Source organism: Botryllus schlosseri, chromosome 4, assembly GCF_051294905.1.
Source record: "Botryllus schlosseri isolate E-star chromosome 4, Bs_hap1, whole genome shotgun sequence".
NCBI classification, from domain to species: domain Eukaryota; kingdom Metazoa; phylum Chordata; class Ascidiacea; order Stolidobranchia; family Styelidae; genus Botryllus; species Botryllus schlosseri.
Genome location: NC_137239.1, coordinates 24,134,008 through 24,153,880, shown reverse-complemented (window position 1 = coordinate 24,153,880; position 19,873 = coordinate 24,134,008). Strand labels below are relative to the sequence as shown.

Here is a 19,873-nt window from a genome sequence, read left to right as displayed (position 1 = left end):
TGAACCAAATTTGGCGTGCATAGTTTTCTTTTCCAACCCAACAGTTTTATCAATTAGCCAGTAAAATTTGAAAAAAAGTTATTTTTGAACACCCACCTGTGCAATGACGATGTGCTGTGTTCCACTGATTGTTATTTCGAGGAGCTAAACTCATCGATGGTTTATGAAATCCGTCGAATCGCGTTTGCAACTAAGCTCACTCCGTGAAGCATCACATCTGATGTTTTGACGCAAACATGGAAACGTTAACCATAAAACAAACTATGATTTTGGCGACATGAAATGTTCCACGAGCATAACAAAGCCGACCACAATTGGTCGTATCAATAGCGTCGGGGTTCTCAACTTTCCATGAATAACGGACCACATTTTAATAACAGATGCTAGGGGTCGCAGGACAATTTAACTAAATCCGGGCAAAATAGATTCCCTGGAGTGATTCGACTCTGAACCGAGTACCAGTTTCTATCACTCCATGATGAAAATGCAAAAACGAAAGCAATATCTCGACATGTCATAGCAAAGCGGAAGATATTCTAGCTAAAACAGTGGGCTACTTTGTCTGCACGCTCGATCCAAATCGCTGAACTACGGAATCTTCACAAGTCGGGGTATTACATCATCAGAAAGCGTACAACAGGCGAATCACACAAATCGAGGTTGGTACACACACGCCAGTTAATGTTGTTAAAAACCGGTCCCCTTCGTCATTAACTTCTTTGTCTTCAGTCGCGAACGCGAACCTCCACGTTCATGAGGTTAACACACAGAACGCGAACATGAACCTTACGTTCACACCATCTCTAGTGTGCTGTCATTGCTATGGAATAGAATAGCGGTCTGCAATGTTCCCTCTAATTCTTCACGAGTCTGCGCAAATACGCCAACTCACTGCGCAGGCCCTTGGACAACAGTGCGCAACCAGGCCCCCCATAGGGTGAAAAACCCCAGACCCCCCTCAGGCTACAAGCTTTTCACCGCCACTAATCATCTATATCTGGTCTTCGTTTAGTGGGCGTTTCGCCTAAACGCGCCAGGCGCGAAAATTTTTAATCATTCATGATCAAATCGGTCAATATCATCGGGAATTGCATATATTGCTATCAATTTTAATCCTGTCTCTGCTCACGTAATCACATTTACAGGTAAAGCTGATCGAGTGAGATGTGTTGGAAAAAGTAGGACCCCTAAATATAATTAAACATATTCGGGCGTACCCGTTGGTATAATGACTTCCTTACATCATGCTATTTCGTGACCTCCTATCTGCTATGCCAAAAGATATTGAAATCTGGACATAAGTCACTTTGATTCCACTCCGACGATATGGTAGGGTTACCATACGTCCTCTTTTAAGAGGATTTGTCCCCTTCTTTGACTTTTTTGAAAGTGTCCTCGGAGGACGCCCTTTTGTCCTCTTTTTTGAGATTTTGTCCACTTTTTTGAGAATTTAGGTCAATTTAGAGCAGGGGTTCCCAACCTTTTTGTCTTCATTCCCCACTTCAGATTTATTCCAAGCCTTCATTCCCCACCAGGACCGAAACAGCAGTTTTTTTAGCCCCGCCAAAAAAATTGGCCTTGGGCCCCCAGCCCCGCTGAGCCTGTACGTATTTCCCTGCAATTTATCAACTGCATTTGGTCTACTGCTAAGTGCGTCGTTTCATTTGGACTAAACGCGCGAAGCGCGAAAATTTTATTTAATTTGTGTTTGAATCGGTCAATGTGATCGGAAATTGCATATATTTTACTATCAATTTTTTATCCCTTCTCTGCTCACGTAATCAGATTTACCGGTAGAGCTAAGTGAGGTGTGTTGGAAAAGGTAGGACCCCTAAATAAGAATCTAACACCTTCGGGCGGACCCGTTTAGCTAATGAAACATATATGTATATTCTATATATATCGAAGTCCAAGGTCACCACAAGGGCATTCATTCTCCGTCAAGGTCTTCTCGCTGCTAATCGTTCTGGCACACTTCTAGGAGTTACGCGGCCTATAACTTCGTATGCCTTGGTGCGTCGTGGCGCAGTAATGGCCGACGCCGAAGTCTTTATTTCTCTAAATTCTACGTATTTTCATGGAGGAAGGTTACCCAATAATCAGATATTCGGCAACAATAAATCGCGCACATAGCGCAAAAATGTTTTGAGAAAGTTGCATAAATTTTTAAAAATACTTCAATTCATGTTAATTCACGAAATAATTTTGGGCCCCTTCGAGCTCCCTCCCTTCCCAATTGGGGGGTTTCGGGTGCAGCAGTTACGGTCCTGTTCCCCACTACCCAGCACTGCTGTCATCACAGAGTTCCTGTTTGCTTGTTTGACTACACAAGACACACAACCACACCAGTACGCAAGACAATCGCCTATAGCTGCAACATAAAACGAACTGTGAACCGATACCAATAATGGTCAAAATTTCGTGAAAGCGTTATTTCATGGCAAACTAATCGTGTTGGATGCGTTAGTGACTCCATGATTGGCCATCCAGAGTTAAAAATTGGGTTTTGTGAACAACACACAACATAACTTTCGATACATACATTCCACAGCAGTTAACTCGTAACGGTAATTGCGCAGGTGTTTCTGTGAATATGTAGACTGTCCTGTCTATAATTCTGAACAAATGCGTCTATTCCGCACCAGAAACCATTAAATTCCCCACCAGATTCCCCACCGTTTGGGAACCACTGATTTAGAGCAAATTGCGAGTGATATGCCGTAAATTAGCACAGAACGGACGCTCCGGCGGGCATTTCGGAGTGAAAAACGGTTATTTTAGCTCTGGGCGGAAAGATGACTTTTTTTTTTTTAGTCATCCACCTAGCAAAGCGGGAAGAAAAACGGTATTTTGAGCTCTGAGCGGGAAAGATGACCTTTTTTTTTAGTCAACCGATCACTAAGTGATCACCGGTTGGTTGGTAATTCACCGGTTTTTGAGAATCCTTCTCCGGTTTTGCAAGTCTCGAATTTCTGAAAAAGTGTCCTCTTTTTAGATTTCCAAAATATGGTAAGCCTACGATATGGTGACATACTATGGATTACTAGAAGACAGACATACACGCGCATGAGAACGCACTTGAAAGCAATACATGCGATCGATGTAGGCCTATCGCGTTAAAACACTGATGTGACGTCTTAATACCGGTAATGCACTCATTACTATCAAGACATACAGTCCGATATAATGATACGAATATTCAAGTCTGATTGAAGCAAGAACAAGATCAGCGTATGACCTTATCGACAGAAGATACGTGTTCAAACGAATCGAATAAAATCACAAATTTGTGCTGCTGAGAAGCTGATCTAATGCAACGCCCTACAGTGCATATAGTTGCTGCATTTCCCGATCAACGTTTGCAAAGGGATGGATTTTTCAATAATATTGGTGCTTGTACTTGCATATTCTGCATATTATCGTATATCACCATGTCACCATACGTGATCAGATTCGCCTGATGGAAGTGATGACTTCGAAAATTCGCGGCATATAATTGTACAGTAAATCTTACACAATATTCATGACACGCGGAGAAGACTGTTCGTTAGTTTCTCGCAGTTAACTTCTAGCTAGCCCATTGTTATTTATAATTTTGTTAAACCACGGTATTTCGCCATTCCCACAAAGGATTGCGCTATTGATATGATATCAGTATCGCTCACGCGTGCGATACCATAGTAAAAGAAAAATCTCTTTCGTGAGTTGCACACGATTGAAAATTCTCACTGCTTCGCGGAGCGCAATATTCGCCTTTTCGGGCCGCACTTGTAGGCCTACCTCGGTTTCAGACTTCAGCGTTGCATTGCATTTGAACTCCAAATCCAACTCTATTATTCGTGATTGGTTAGTCATAATAAAATAACAGGAACATCGTCGACATGAATAATTCAAAACTGGGTTTCAATCGGCCCTATAGGTTTCTCTAATTATTATAACTATTATAATCGATGTATTCAATGAAAAGAGCTGGACGTTTTCCGTGATACACTTCGTATTTATTCGCACCATTCGCTGAAATTAAGTGTATGTCATTGAGTACGTATTTTTCCGTGAATTTAATTGTCATGCGTCGAGTGCATTTTCATTATTTCTTTCCCCAGCAGTTGCAGAGCTGTTGCTCACTGGCAATGCCTTTGCAGTCGGAATTAGTCCCAGTGCTGCATTGCCTGGTTCTCACTCGCCTCTGACAGAATCCGGGGCATCGGCTCCAACGGCCCCACCTCTCCCAGTTTCCACATATTTTCGTTTCTTCTTCGATTTCGGTACACAGGCTCCTGTCTTGACTTAAGCACTTCCGAATTCTTTTGGTAACGCCGTTTCCAGAGTTCGTGGAGCAAGGACCGTACGCACTCCATTCGGTGTAGTAGTATGATGGTCCGGAATGCATTTCTCGTATATCAGCCTTCGAGAGGTAGCAAGGATTGATATCGCAACAGTTGTCAAAGCTACCTTTCAGTGTTTTATATTGAGGAATTGGTTTGAATGGACAGGACATTGATTGCGGTGGCGGGCTGTATTGGGGTGCGCAAGGGCGCAATCCGAAAAGGCGACGTGTCTCTTCACAGAAATTTTGGGGAACACCCCGAATTGGAATAGTCGCTTGCGTTGGTTTGAGTGACTCGAGCTTGAAATTTGCCGGGAAATTGTTGTTCCAATTCCATCTGATTCCGTCGATTATGTCTTTCGCGTTCAACTGTCCCGATTGAACCTGACGCCAGTAATCCCAATGATCCGTGACGGCCGGCATCTTCTGTCCTATTTGGAACAGCAGCGGATAATACGCCAGTTCGTAGTCTCGGGCTACAGAACATCCCGCTGCTAAGCACTGGTGATAGCTTTTAAGAATTTCGTATGGATTAGCCGTATTGAAGACCTGGCATCGCGGTCGGCCGTATTGCATTTCGAGAGGGTTGACTCCAAATCTCTGGCCGGATTTCACGTTTACTTTGTTTATTTCCGCCGGGTAAAAGCATCCTTGGCCTTTTCGCCAGCATGCGCCAATCAGACTGCAGCTTTTGGAGTTTATGTCTGAACAGACAAGTAAGCTTATATATAAAATTGGTATTATTTTATAACTGAGTTAGTTCTTGAAAAGTCAAGAAAAATATATCGGTTAGTTCAGAACGCCCTGGCTATTACCAAAAGCAAAAAAAGTGGAATACAGAAAAGCAAATACGATAATCATGGCAACGATTCCCTGAACAACGATTCCCCGAAAGGATAAATATTAAAACACATGATAACATTTTGTTTCCAATTCGTCTACTGCGTTGGAACATATCATAAAGGCTATATAATCAACAAAAAATGCGTATGGTAAATCTGTATGCATTAGAAATAAAATTAATATAAACAATATATAGTAACGGACCCAAGACAGATCCTTCTGTTATATGCCAACATTGACACCAATGCGCACGTGACAAAGACGTATGATTATATACTGCTGGTGAAAGTCGTCTTCAACTGCACCCTACTGCCTACAGCCTACTGCCGCATCGATTCCTGGCTTCGAAAAAGTTAAGTTTTACGATCCTCACTTTTCCATCCCGCCATTTTTGGCGAAACGCTGAAAGCTTGCATATACGGAATGAATTTGCATCCAATCGGCTCTTCTTCGATTTCATCCTTGAACTGTTCGAGCGTGCAGCTCGTGAAATATGGATTCCAAAATCCGAACTTGAAATAGTATAGACGTTGTCGTTACACAAACGTTATAAATTGCAGGATAGCTACTATCAGATGAGAACTAATGATTACCCTAATTATCCGCTTCCCACGACAGAAGGTAAAATCCATCAGCAAATTATTGAAACAGTTTCAAATCCCCTGTTCTCAAAGTTCAGAATATTTCTGATTGGAAATTCATGGAGGTGACCACGCGGTTGTCGACTCTCAGTTCAGATCATGTGTTATTGGTCTCGCTTGCATGTGATAGTTTAACCACTTCTCTGAGTATAATTATTGCTTGTTGGTAATAAAACGGATTATTGGGTATTGCTATAGATGGCATATATCTCCCAAAGAAATCTGTGTAGTACTAGATTGGAGAATTACAAAGAATTGGGCGATAGAGTATTATGATCATGGGCGCACCAAATCAAAATATCATTGAAACGGTATATTGCCAAATTACCAAAATTCTGAAGTCGCGTTATATACAATTTTGAAAGGCACGTATAGCTCTAATAAGAGAGACATATTTCTGATGTTAGATTTTCGTTTATTTTAAGACAGTTCACGAGTGACATTCCCAATTCATATTAGGTTTACCTATACAAGGGTTATATTATCTCATCCACTCTCTTTTTTTCCATACCTTCTCCACGACTTTGAGGGCGTGTTTGTGAAACGTCGGATTCCTGATAGCGAAGTGACAAATTGGTACGCCCGGTAACACGGAATCCCCGTACTTCTCGCGTAACTGCGCAAGCTCCCGGTCAAAGTAACATCCTGGCTGGATTCCGCATTCCCGAATGTTACTGTCGTACTTGGCTTGATCAACAGAGTCCAAAGAGCACGGAATTCTGTAACAGTCGCGTACGGCAATGCTAAGAAGTAATTGAAGTCGCAATATGTGCAGTGCACAAACCTGAGACAATAAGGAATGTCGACGGGCGGCTCCAGTACATAAGGTATTTTGACGCCTTTTGGAAATTTGCATGTACTCGGAAACTCTTTCGGTAACGTCGGTGGTCCACACGCTGTAAGAAGTTTCAAATGGGCTAATAACGAGGATAATTTAAATGCTGTTCCCGGTCGTGGACTAAATCTTAGTACATGAACAGGAGCGTTTAGGCGCGAATGCAATGTGCATCTCGGAGAATTTCCTACCCCGGAGGTAAGAAATTTTTATTCCCATGACTGTACAGTGTGCCTGTACGCTGTTGAATTTAATGCGGTGACATCGTCAGCCAACATGATTGGAACGAATCAATTCATGCATAAGGCCTACGCCCTACATGCATGCTCTGTTAGTTCGCCAATGTCCATGGAATTTATCGCCGCGAATTAATTTGGTAATTTATCTATAAATGTCTGCGGCAACCTATTACTTCAATTAGCATGTACAGAATTTTGCCTTGGAATAGTTCGATACTGTTATCATCTTACTTCCTGAAATTGCGCGACGATCTCCAATGACCTCTTCCTCTTCAGTTTCAGGCCTGCTGAAAGGATCCTCATCGGAAGAAGAGGAAGTTGATGGATCTGTGGAGCCTGCTGCGATGAATTGAAGTTTAGAGTAATATTGATCAACACATGAAGCATTGTACAATGGACTGGACATTGTACAAAGTAGGCTACACCACTGTGTACATGTCTCGCATTTCAATTCGATTGACGTCATTATCAGGGACAAACTATTGAAAAATATATATCAGGGGTGGGTAGAACTGCTTCATGCGCGATCTGCATATCACAAATCTTAGTATTAAACTAACCACAACACAAAAATTCAAACATACAAATTTATTCCGTCGCAGTGAAATGTAGGCTATGGAATGAAGTTTATTATTGTGTTGTGTGGTGATACGATGCGTCTCTACCTGGTTTGCAAGGTGTTTGAAATCGGGCTCATCTGTCTTCGTTGGGTAATTCGTGGACAAAATTGGTGTTTGGTTTCGTACTGACGTATCAAGTTACTAGCTTTGTAATTATTGAGCGAATCTTGACACATGAGACACATTGGTGTACCTTCATTATCACTGAATGCAAGCTCTTCGTCCCATTCCGTTTTAGAAGTTCAATCTTACTGCTCAGACTTTTGTTTGTTGCAATAATCGCTCAACGACTTTTTCTTGGTCAGACTCTGCAGTTATTGCTAGCCTTTACAATACGAATGGAAGAGCCTATGTACCATTGTCAACACGAATATCGTTCCCTGTGCTACCGTGATTGATTTTATCAAGTTTATTGTTGAACACAATGGTTTATACTTGATTTATGACCATGCCCCATTGTGGAGAGTTAAATTGCAAAGTTCTAACCATGAAGTGCCACCTTCTCCTAAATTTTACAATTGTTACGTAAACAATAAGGAATGAAACAACACGAAAACAGCACGCTATCTCGTCATGCAACAATTTATGATCAGGTGAAACGTCTCAAGCAAAATGGCGAAACGCATGTGCAATCATTAAAGAAGACCCGCATGCGGCTCGCAAGCCGCAGTTTGCCCACTCCTGATACATATGCTCTGGGCAATGATGTAGCAACCGCAGGTAAAGTGTTATTTTCGTAGTTGCGAGATTATGATTTTATATTCGTTTTTTGTGTTATAGTTAGTGTCTGTGAAATATCACCACCAACACCAAGCAATTATCCGTCGTATTAGTTTCCACTTCTGTCGAGCAAAAATATGCAAATTCGCTGGTGTTCCAAGCTCAAATTGCAAGCAACAGTATCGCAAGGTAATCCGCCATTGTCAACGAAAGCCAACATCTTTATACTTTTCACATTTTGCTTACTTGGACGTAATTTATTGTAGCATCTTGTCCCATCGGAGCAGCAGTGCGTGTCGAGATAGAGCGAACAGTTGGCGAGAGGAACATTCAGTATATTCCCTTCCTTGTCATTGAAGGTGCAGATGTCTGAAAGAAAGACGTATATTCCCAATATTCCTAATACAAGTTTAAAGATGGCAAAACTCCATGTCTTTACCTGGTTGAATATCCGAGTCAAATGGTGGACAATCATTACACTGAACTACAGATATGTAGGCGGAAACGAAGCACAAGATGTATTTTATATACATCATTATATATATATATATTATATTTCTGGATAGAAACTATTCCATGATTATATGGATGTATCCGGCAACTAGATAATAATAACCTCCGGAAGGTTTGAGGTCCCATCAACTAGAACTCAAATGAAACCATATCATGATTGCGAACATGAATGTTGCAGATATTATGCATTTCGACTTGTAACGAGAAAAGCAGAGTGAACTCTGCATTGCGGGAGGATGGGAAAGTGAAGAATTGGAGAATGCTAAACAACATCCCTATTTTGCATTTCTTTAAAACTGCTGTTTATGACCACTTTGATGTGTGGACATCTATACAGGAAGGTTGATAGCGATATAGCCCCATTGCATTGTATAGCAATTAATCATCTCTCTAGTTAGCGGTTTTCGGTATATGTCGCCTACAGTCCGTTAGATAAACTAAATACACTGAAAGGCATTGCTACAGTACATTGGTGTCATATCATATTATAGCTATGACACCAATGCCTACTATATCAACAAACGTAATATACCCGTGTATTGTATGATATTGTATTGTAAACAGCCAGCCAAAAATAAACGAAAAACAATGCCCAATAAACGCTAACAAAGGTGCAAAACACGGCAAAGACAACCAAACAGGATGGGAAGCTGAATCACGGCCTCTAACACCATTTGAAGAAACTGGACATGTAGAGGCGGAGAGTTAGCAATATCAATTCACACAGGTATATTTCAAGTGGTAAAATAGTCACAGGATAAAGCTTCTCGGTTTGGCAGATTGTTCAAAATGGCAACTAACCGAACTGCAGAAGAGTACTTACGACAATCACGAATTGTCGAACTTTGATAAATCTTGCTCTCGTTAAATCGATTGCAAGATACCGGGCCTTAGTAGAGAAACATATAGGCGAAAGTCAATTAGAGCTGTTGATAATTTCATAAACCATTGAGAGATCTCTCAAGATACTTCTTCAATCTGGAGACAAAGAATCGAGAATAGGGAGAGTTCCCGCGAAAACTATGTTATTCGCACCATTATCGATGTTAGTATTTGTTCGATTCAAGTTATTTAAAGAGCTTGTTACCGTTCGTGTGTTGTCCTTGTCAGTTCAAGTGCCATGCGCTGCGCCACTATTAACGTTTCGAGATGTCACGTTACATTTAATTAAATCGGGTGGGTCTTGTCAACTAGTTGTTGTTGTTGTTTATTAGAAGAAGAATTTGGTGCTTATCACCTGGTGGCCTCACGATATAATACCATGAGGTGCTGGAAATGGAATGCCTTTTTATGACATAGTACATGTCACTATTGTTTTAAACGTTGAATACGTGGAGGCTATAAGCTCCTTACAGATGTGAGCCAAATACAATTACTGATTAATATGATCATGTCGAACGCGGCCTTCTGACGCGTATGTTGTGTTCGTTTCATTCCCATCCTTATCACCAATAAAATCGAAATTTAAAACGGCAATCCGTGCCATCAAATGCCGCCAATGACTGAAATATTCTATAATAGCCAGCAATTATGGTAACCATCTTTAGTTTTTATATAGACTGACTTTCCAGAGACCTACTAATAACATTTCACAGTGGTTTATACGCCAATCAGTCCCACGAATAATGTTTTGGTCTTTACAAGACTCCACTATTATAGCAAATATAAGTCACGAGGTTGGAGCGAACATGTTATCATCTCTTTGACTTCAATTCGTTTTGTCAACTTGAGCAACTTTCCCAAACGCCTTCCATTGCTGGAAGGCGTTCACTACATTCCGATTTCTATAACTGCTTTTACATCTATTCGATTTGTCATCTCTCTTCCGTTGGTATAAAATCAATGAAACGTCTCAAGGCTACAGCAAATCAGTGTAAATTCTGCTGTATGATTCTCGTATGTGTCTTGACATCTGTCGAGCCCCTCTAAAAGCATGGCTCCACAAATTCGAAGGGCTCGTTTGAACCCTGGTTATGAAACACTGCCATAGAAGCAATACATTTGCGTTAACGCAAATTGCAATTTGGGGCATCCGCCGGAGCATGGGCACCATGGTAATATATATCTCTACAGCAATTGCTCGCTAAATATTCAGGTTCTATATACGTGACAATTGGGCATTAGTTTACCTATCCCTTCAAACTGAAGCAATTCTAAGTGTATATCTAAATTTCCATCTGGCTGACGCCAAACTATGTTAGCTCAAAATTAGGACATTTCCGGGTAGTATTCCTGCCAAAGTCAGACTGCGCTCGGAGATTGCAAATCAATTCTTTAAATCATACTGTCACATGCTCACTACATAATCTTCCCCAAAACCCTCGACGAACCACACTACTATATAGGCAACGTAATTCTGATCACTGTGAAATCTATTTATGATATTTTATCGATGATCCGTTCTAAAACGGTGTCTGATAAGGGGTATGAAACTATATGCGTCAGGGAATAGAGCTGCAAAAGTCGAGTATAGATCCCGACGGCCCTCGGGCCAATCCTAATTGTCAACCGCTATCAAATTCATAGTGACGCAGACCAATTATTATCAATTACTCATGGCATAGGTTATGTGTTACTGCGATTATGTTATTGAGATTACAACGATGTAATGCGATAATTCATACGAATTTTATGATGCGTTTTGGCAGGTAAGCCTATGCTTGTATTGACGTGTTTATGGATTATCTATCGATAAAAGTATTTTCTCCATCAGATAAATGACAAACATACTGACAGCTGCCCTAAGAGTTCATTTTTCGAACATTCATAATGGTCCGTACATACAATTGAAAAAAAACTCATCATTTCAATGACTGTGATCTGACCCGCGCCGATTATAACCGAATGCAGGCTGAACAACATTGATGGGGTAGAATCATCGCTATTAATTGTCGTTTACGAGAGTTTATACCCTTTTGAATTGGAACCAGACATGGGGTGATTACTTCATGAATGTAATCGATTGTGATTACGATTACTTCTGAATCACGCGATTACGATTACGATTACGATTACAGCAAAATCAGGAAGTAGTCGATTACGATTACGATTACATTGGAAAAGTAATCACGATTACTCACGATTACATTTATTTTGTAACTTAGAACTATAATCTTAGTAGATACATTGAAGACAATATAATGATTGCGATGTAAAGGTCTAATGAGATGACATCTTTATTTATAAATGATGTGTCATTTGCTGGTTACGCCATAATGTACTATTACCCAACTTGATAGGGGACGATTTATCGCACCAACGATTTGCATTCTTGCCATGCAGGTTCGTAACTGGATCACCCCAAACTCCCCAATGGGGTGGGGAGTGAGCTCAAAGGGGACGCAAAAGTATTTCGTTTAAATCAACATAAATTACAGCGCATTTTCCAGAAATTTGATAAACTTTATACTTTTCTTCGAGCTTCGCGATTCTGTGTCTCTAGATACCTTGATTTTGAAAATGCATACCTCTCCCACTCAAGAAAAAAAGCATGCATAATATATAGAAATAGGCATTTCGGTCCCGGTCATTACCGCGCCACGACGAGGGTTGCCTTTAAAACAAATATCGATTTAAAATAAACATGTTTAAAAGAAGGCCCGACGTCAGGAATATTCAAATGTGACGTCGTAGTGGATTGAGATTGACAATTGAAAATATAAGGTCAATAGAGCTCCTTTGACGAAATATCTGTACTATTGCTGTTGAACTGACTATTTTTAGGGTTCCGACCCTCCCATATCGATATACGTCGGCTATATCGGGTGGTAATTGTCCGTAGGCTCATACAACATGTTTTTTGGAAAGTATTTGTACAATTATGGCCTAATTTTACAACTTAAAAGGCCTAAACACTGTTTTATTATATGCAACCCTAGCCACGACACACCAAAACATATGTAGTTTCGGCCAACATCCGACTCCACGAAGTGTGCTACCAAAGAAAGACCTTGACCGAAACATTGGGTATGTGTCCATTGTCAATAGCAGCGCTGGATGGGCATGACGAATAGTCATGTCCTTCCAATCTGAGCCCCACAATCCAAATGCCACCCAGGGCACCCACAGAGGAGTGAAGACATGACAACTTGTGTATAGTCTGCTACATTTGGGCGACTCCCCGAATACAATATCTTTCGATTAAATAGCAGACGGGAGGTCAGGAAATAGCATTAGCAACATACAATAAAGTAATTATAACAACATACCAGATGTTAGAATTATGTAATACGTGTCCCCAGCTCTACCGGTAAATCTGACCATCGGGTCAGAGAGAGGAATAAAAATGAATAGTAATATAATGAAATTACCAATATTATTGACGAAATTCAGTCATCAACTTGAAAATTGACCACCCTATGTGAGGGGGGTAAGACCAACGTTTGGAGTGGGTGGTTTTGGTCTTGATTCTTAGCTACAACCCACGTTAACATGGCGTGTAAGCGGATTGCTATGGCGGCAGGTCCAAATGTTGAGTAAAGAATTGCGAAATAACGATTGGCGCCCGTTTCAAGTATATTCATATAAGAATAAGGTACAGCGAACATAAGATTCTGCCTTCAACTCAATACATATATTGCTTGCTGCTGTTACTAGAAACGGCAAAGAACAGCTAGGTTAGGATATATATCAGCGTCTGTTGATTTTTAATGTTTTGTTGTCGAAATCCTAATGTTTCATTTGACGAGTACAAAATTTCAAATCTTTGTCCGATGTACGACTGTACGTACCTACATCTACATATTCCTACTGCTCGCCAAGCAGCAACGGTCAAACTGAGTTTAACTGGCGGTGGAGATAGCGCAGTGGCAACGATAAGAGCCCACCAATCTGACGGCCTCAGTTCGATTCCCGTCAGAGGTTTATCTGGGCTCCTCTTCCCCCGCCGTTGCCGTTCTTACGGCGACAAAAAAAGCCCAGAAAAAGACCCGGCGAAAGAAAGCACTCCCAAGAAATGGAGAGAACTAGTAGAAAGGCCTGCGGCTTCAAAACAGATCAACATCGAAAAGAACTGTGACATCGGGCACTCTAGGCCGAGGTGGATGTTCGAGTAAAGGATCGCTACTGATGCGTGTCGTTCGACATCCTCCTATCTGTTCATGATATCGCATTGTGTCTTATCGCATTGTACATTTTGACTTATTCAGATGAAAAATATAACCCAACGATATTATATTATTACTAAGACTAACCATTAACCAAACATCAATACATAAGTTACTATTTGAAGATAGCCAGAGTGGTGATTAATATATCCTGCGGTGAGGTAGTGGCGTTTCGAGGGTATTGACAACCATATAAACAGCAAGTCGGGTGTTCTCACATAAACACTACAATGTACTGTACATCGAATATATATTTACTATGTGTGGATACTTCTTACGCAATGACGAGCAAAGCTAATACTTCTGACGTAATAATGGGCAATGGCGTTTGAAAATCAGACGTTTCTGCTATCACTAAGCTGGTATAATACCTCTTCCTTGTTCAGGTTCACGAATGTTCAGGTTATGTCATGGACCTCGTACGAAAAAAAAAGTAATCGTTCTTTCGCAAAGAACTCGATCAGATATGTGAAGTAGTCGATTACGATTACGATTACTTCGGAATTTTTTCGAATGTAATCGATTGCGATTACGATTACTTGAAAATGCTGTAATCGTCGTAATCGATTACGATTACTGATCGCGATTACCCCATGTCTGATTGGAACGCATATAACTAAACCGTCCTCCGCGTCTAGTTTCATCGTGTAACCTCTTCAACATTGCCAACCACCAACAGGAAGAAAAGCAGGCCTGCTGTTGTTGCAAAATACATGACGCAAACTTCAGAGTGACGTTATAATTAGTAGCAGGTTTCCAGAATAATTTGCTTTCAACGTTCTTTCTTTTGGAACTAGTTTTGTATATTCCTACAGCATAATGTACTATATAGAAAAATTAGCACCGATATGTTGAGTGCTTAGCGGCTTACATTCAATTAAATGATGGCGCTTTGTTTGTATGTATGTATGTATGTATATGTATGTATGTATGTATGTATGTATGTATGTATGTATGTATGTATGGCTGTATAGCGGGAGTGGGTGCTTCTCGGCAAAAGAGGCCTTTTGCACCATTATTGCTTAGTGCTTACTCATGGAACTATATATCCCTAGTGGACAATATAACAAAGTCTAACAGTGATTGAACCGTGTAAGGACTTTTCCATAGCGAGCTAAACGACAGTGGAATATTGTGTCTATGCGAAGAATGAACTAGATCAGTGTTTCCAAACGTGGGCGATTTTGAGAACTAAGGGGTAAAAATACCAAAGGGGGCGAAAGGGGGGCGAAAATGTTAGGACGTCCAGTGAGATATATTTAATTACCACAGCCAAAAAATCGAGGTTGTAATGACTTGACTTTAGTCACGATTTTTTAGTGACTCGATATGACTCGCGTCTTTTTTTTTTCAAATGCATAAAATGACTCGACTCGACTCGAGTCAATTTGTGTATGGACTCGAATTGTACTCGTGTCATTGGGGATGGCTCGAACCAAGTCATATGACTCGAAACTAGAACGGCCAAGACAGACATTTCATTGTAATTTTGAATAAAAGTCCCCACATTATTGGTATTTTATCTATCAGTCGTGATACTTTGAAAATAGGTTCAGAAACTGTTAGGACTGAAGAAAATCGCGATATTATGAATGTGAGCCATTCTATATCACTCGAGCAAAGTTTTTAAAAAGTGGGTTGAGTCGGATTGAACTGAAAACTGAACAGTGGACATAATGACTTGGACTCGGATCAATCAGTTTTTTTTATTAATATTTTCATCATTTCAAAACACGATACAATGCGATACAACGAAAAGATGAGAAGGTGTCGAAACGACTTGGAGTAGTCTTTCGGATCAGACACACACCTTGACCCAGGTGAAGTGAAGTAGAGGCATGCACACTGAATGAAAAGTAAAGCAAAGAATAAAAAAAGAAAGCGACAAAATGAGGTAGCGTGGGGCGGAAGGCGAGAGCGATGTTAGGTCGTGGTCCGGTAATCCTGAAGGATGACTAGTATTCATTTAGAAGAAATTGCTTGTATTTCGACTTGAATGCGGACATGCTCGACGACTGTCGGATAGCCGGCGAGATGCTGTTCCACAATTGGGGTGAGGCATACTTGATAGATTCGAGTCACAACACTATGACTCGGACTCGACCCTCTACTCAATGACTTGGACTCGGACTTGACTCGAGTCAAAACTATAAAATGAGGTTGGCTTGTGACTTGGTCACAGTGACGTGCGGTGAGGTCCATGGCTGGCGAGGCACGCCCCCCCCCACATACACACACACACACACTAACAAGCACGTAACAATGGCAGCGGGGATAGAGAGCATTTTCTTTGCACACTGATAGCCGTTGCAATTCCATATTCTACAATACATGTAGGACTGTTCGCTATTGTGCTAAATAGGCTAGTTTAGACGGATAATAATCACTCTCTTCAAGTACCGGTATAAATTATTCGAAGCACATGAAAATAGCATCCTCAGTTACAAATTTATTTCAGTAAAAAACACTAGATTTGCCGAATCTCGAAAGAAAATGCACTAGGACACTAGGTCAAGTCAAAATACACTAGATCTAGTGTAAAAACACTAGGAGTGGCACCACTAACCACAAACAACGACAACGCATGCTATGTAAGTAGGCCTTATCAAATACCACAAGTAGGGGTTATGGCTATGGGTATTGCAGTTGAATACAGCATAAAGGACACAAACGATGACAATGCAGCCTATGCAAGTAGCTATCACATACCAAAATTTAACGTAGCTATGGATGGAAAATACATAACAGCTACGTAAGTAGGGGAATGTATTGGCTCCGCATTACGTATTGGCCGTCGCTATCATATAATTCCTACAAGACGATTGGATTGCGAAATCGATAGAGCGCTTCACTGCGCTTCGATTGTCCAATTGTTAGCGAATAGTGCATGAGTCCGATTCGTTTGTGCATAGTGTCCTATATGGTGTCGACACAGGCAAATCTCACGCCTCAGTGAAATTGTATCACGTCACAATTTCCATTTGGCTACAGGCAATTTGACGGTCATTTTTGACCGGCTTGCCGAGCATTAAATTTGGTAAAACGGGTATCAGTCAAAAGCTGACTCTCCACTGATTACGAAAATATAAATTTTATTCCGCTCGTGGCCCTGGAACTCCCACAATCAGCCTCGTATTTTTCATTGTTATGGAGATTGGCATTGGGACGCAACAATGCTGTCTGGCGAAACGAGAGAGTAGCTCAGGACGTAACAATGCTGTCTGGCGAAACGAGAGTGTAGCTCAAGAGAAAAAGAGCCAGACACCATTGTTGCGTCTCAATGCCAATCTCCATAACAATGAAAAATTCGAGGATGATTGTGAGAGTTCCAGGGACACGAGCGGAATAAAATTTATATTTTCGTAATCAGTGGAGAGTCAGCTTTCGATTGATACCAGTTTTACCAAATTTAATGCTTGTCAAGCCGGTCAAAAATGACCGTCAAATTGCCTGTAGCCAAATGGAAATTGTGACGTGATACAATTTCACTGAGGCGTGAGATTTGCCTGTGTCTACACCATATAGGACACTATGGTTTGTGCCTAACCTGGCCATTGTTTCTCTGAGAGGGCATTCTCTGTAATAAAGCCGAATGTCACCTTCATTGCCGATTTTGGGGGGTTCTGGTGCTCTGACACTGTTAATATTTGGATTTTCGGAATCAGTGTGAGGATAGCATTTGATTGATACCAGTTATTATATATTCCGAGCTATTTATGATGAATTGCATTGTCGCAGGTGAGGCACGACCCGCCCGTGCCTCACCTGTGCCTCACCTCTCCTTTCCCGCTGTATTTTTGAATAATAATGATGCAAATTGATGATGTTGGTTAAAAAAAATGTTCAAATTTAGTTATTTATGAACATCGATGTAAAACAGGGGTTGGCAACCTTTTGCTAGTCGCGGGTCAAATTTCGAGTGTAGAACTTTTTGGCGGGCTGGAATTTTTCTAAATGCCATATTTTCCGCTCATTTCGGTATATTATCCTACATTACTGCAATCTCAATCATACCAATCATAAAACACATGTATTTACACTTCAACAACACAGAATAAATATGACAATTGACGCAGCTTGCTTAGTGAAAGGTTTTCAACTTCTGGTAGCAGTCAGATGAAGCAAGAATCAGACCATATTCTAAATGAGCGTCCGAGATACGTGATCTTGACTTGCTCTTCGTGAATTTCATTGTTCAAAACTATTGCTCACATGCGTACGTGCTACCAAAAATCGATGCGATGTCTTTTGCATCGTTTGATAAACTGCGATAAAGATCGATTTCAAGAACGTACTCTTTGTCAAAGTCATGCAGCGATATGCTCTTTGTATGAAATTTGTCATTCAATCCAACTGCATCGCATTTCAAAAAGGCCCATTTGGAATTTTCAGACAATGGTATTGGCGTCCACATTAAATTGAGTACTGAATAGTCAGAATTTATTTTGTATAGAAGGAATGTCGGAAAAGCGGGTGAATATTCAGTAATTAAATTTCGTATCACAGTTACAAATATAGTGTTGGTATTAGGTTTTCTCTCCTCCAGTATACGAAAGTGAGCATAATTACTCTGTTGACATTCCCCGCGTCGCAGATTTGTTTCAAATGGGCCTCAACATCTCATGTATTCAGTTGTCCCCCCTCCCCCCGAAGTTGCAAATTCAATTTGTTCAGATGTGACGTTAAATGTACCAGGAGAGCAAGATTAGATACCCATTTTCGATTATAAGATTATGAGTCGGCGATATTTGTATTTTCGAGGAAAGTTGCTATTTCTCAGTTCATAGACTCGTGCAAGCACATAGCTGCTCGACTTGATGCGCGAACATGGCAGATATACATTAAATCGCCATATTGATTCTATGCTTCTAGTTATCTGTCGTAACAATGTTGGTGATTCAGTTTGTGAGACAAAATCATATTTATAGTTTTAATCATTGTGGCCAAAACACTTTAGAGGTTTGTTGTATTGGCGCACAATGCCTTCGGGTGAATTAAACTATGAATAACTAGCCTACGGAGGCTAGTTATCTGTAATTAAACAGTTTAAGTTTGAGATTTTGTCATTGCGTCTGAGATGTTCCAAGCGTTTTTTGAGCAGAGGAAGGACACCTTTATTGTCACACCCCATCGGTAAGCCCTTCAAAAAGTATGGTACACCTTCGGTTGCGAGATACACCCGGTTGATAAGCACTGATCTAGTCTACTCTAGAAAATCACCATCTCCTACCGCTTTCGTTTTGTGGCGACACAATAGACTAATACGATGTGGGCAACTTCTATCGTATCAATGCCGCATTCTTTCCAAGCAGCGCTGCACTGCTAATTGAAACTCATTGTGAAACGGCGGGACGCATTCTTGTGAAAACTAATTATTATGTCGCGGGCCGGACAATTTCACTTGGCGGGCCGTAGGTTGCCGACCCTTGATGTAAAACATCAATAATCATCGACTCATCGAGGGTTTTCACGATTTTCACTTACTCGCCCAGACGACAGGTGGGGCACTGCCTAACCTGCCTCATTGGTCCGCGCGTCACTGCTTTGTCACAACCCTGTAAAAATGCACGTGAAGGTGGTTTATTCTGATTATGTTGCGAAAAAAGGACCAACTCAACAGAAAGTAGACGCGGAAACCGGTTGTCCGAGCACCTACAACCTCGTAAAAATGTCATTTGTTATGTAAATTCACCAGCGATCCGAGTTAAGTGAATAAATTTCCCGTTTATACGTCCTCTTTTCCGTATCTGTAAATTTGGGGTGCGAAAATTTGTTTCGAGATTGATAGGGGGTCGATGAGTCGAAAAAGGTAGGAAGCCACTGAACTAGATGAACCCTGGATCGATCGTAGCGATTACATGATGTAACAAAATGCTAAAGCGTCTCTGGTTGATTACATGTGTCATACAGTCCCGTTTCAATGAAGTCCAAGTCTATACAGATGAGCGTGTGGTCTACAATGCCCCGTTTGCATTCGGATGAGAATGGACGATTCTCCACGGGAGAGCGACGGCATGGCCGTTTGATCAT

The 19,873-nt window shown here is 40.9% G+C and overlaps 1 protein-coding gene across 2 annotated transcripts; it reads right to left on the bottom strand.

The window, feature by feature from the left end:
- Nucleotides 1–3,976: 3,976 nt before the first annotated feature.
- LOC145438307 (uncharacterized) lies at nt 3,977–8,813 on the bottom strand. 2 transcript variants are annotated; one of them, XM_080315700.1, is made up of 7 exons: nt 8,665–8,813; nt 8,472–8,594; nt 7,117–7,224; nt 6,596–6,707; nt 6,323–6,530; nt 5,544–5,682; nt 3,977–5,031 (listed from the first exon to the last, which is right to left on the bottom strand). In XM_080315700.1, the coding sequence occupies exons 1-7, from the start codon at nt 8,759–8,761 to the stop codon at nt 4,088–4,090; spliced, it is 1,731 nt and encodes a 576-aa protein (XP_080171826.1). In that variant the 5' UTR covers nt 8,762–8,813; the 3' UTR covers nt 3,977–4,087. The 2 variants fall into 2 exon arrangements, with proteins under 2 accessions (XP_080171826.1, XP_080171827.1); XM_080315701.1 differs by having other exon boundaries at nt 7,117–7,221.
- Between the last annotated feature and the right edge of the window lie 11,060 nt (nt 8,814–19,873).

Bases quoted from the DNA above. Each gene is read 5' to 3' on its own strand.
- LOC145438307 (XM_080315700.1), bottom strand. From the start codon at position 8,761: ATGATGTATATAAAATACATCTTGTGCTTCGTTTCCGCCTACATATCT. The intron at 8,595-8,664 runs GTAAAGACATGG...TCTTTCTTTCAG, and splicing joins TGACTCGGATATTCAACCAG to ACATCTGCACCTTCAATGAC. The intron at 6,708-7,116 runs GTAAGATGATAA...AACTTCTTACAG, and splicing joins TCGTCGCGCAATTTCAGGAA to CGTGTGGACCACCGACGTTA.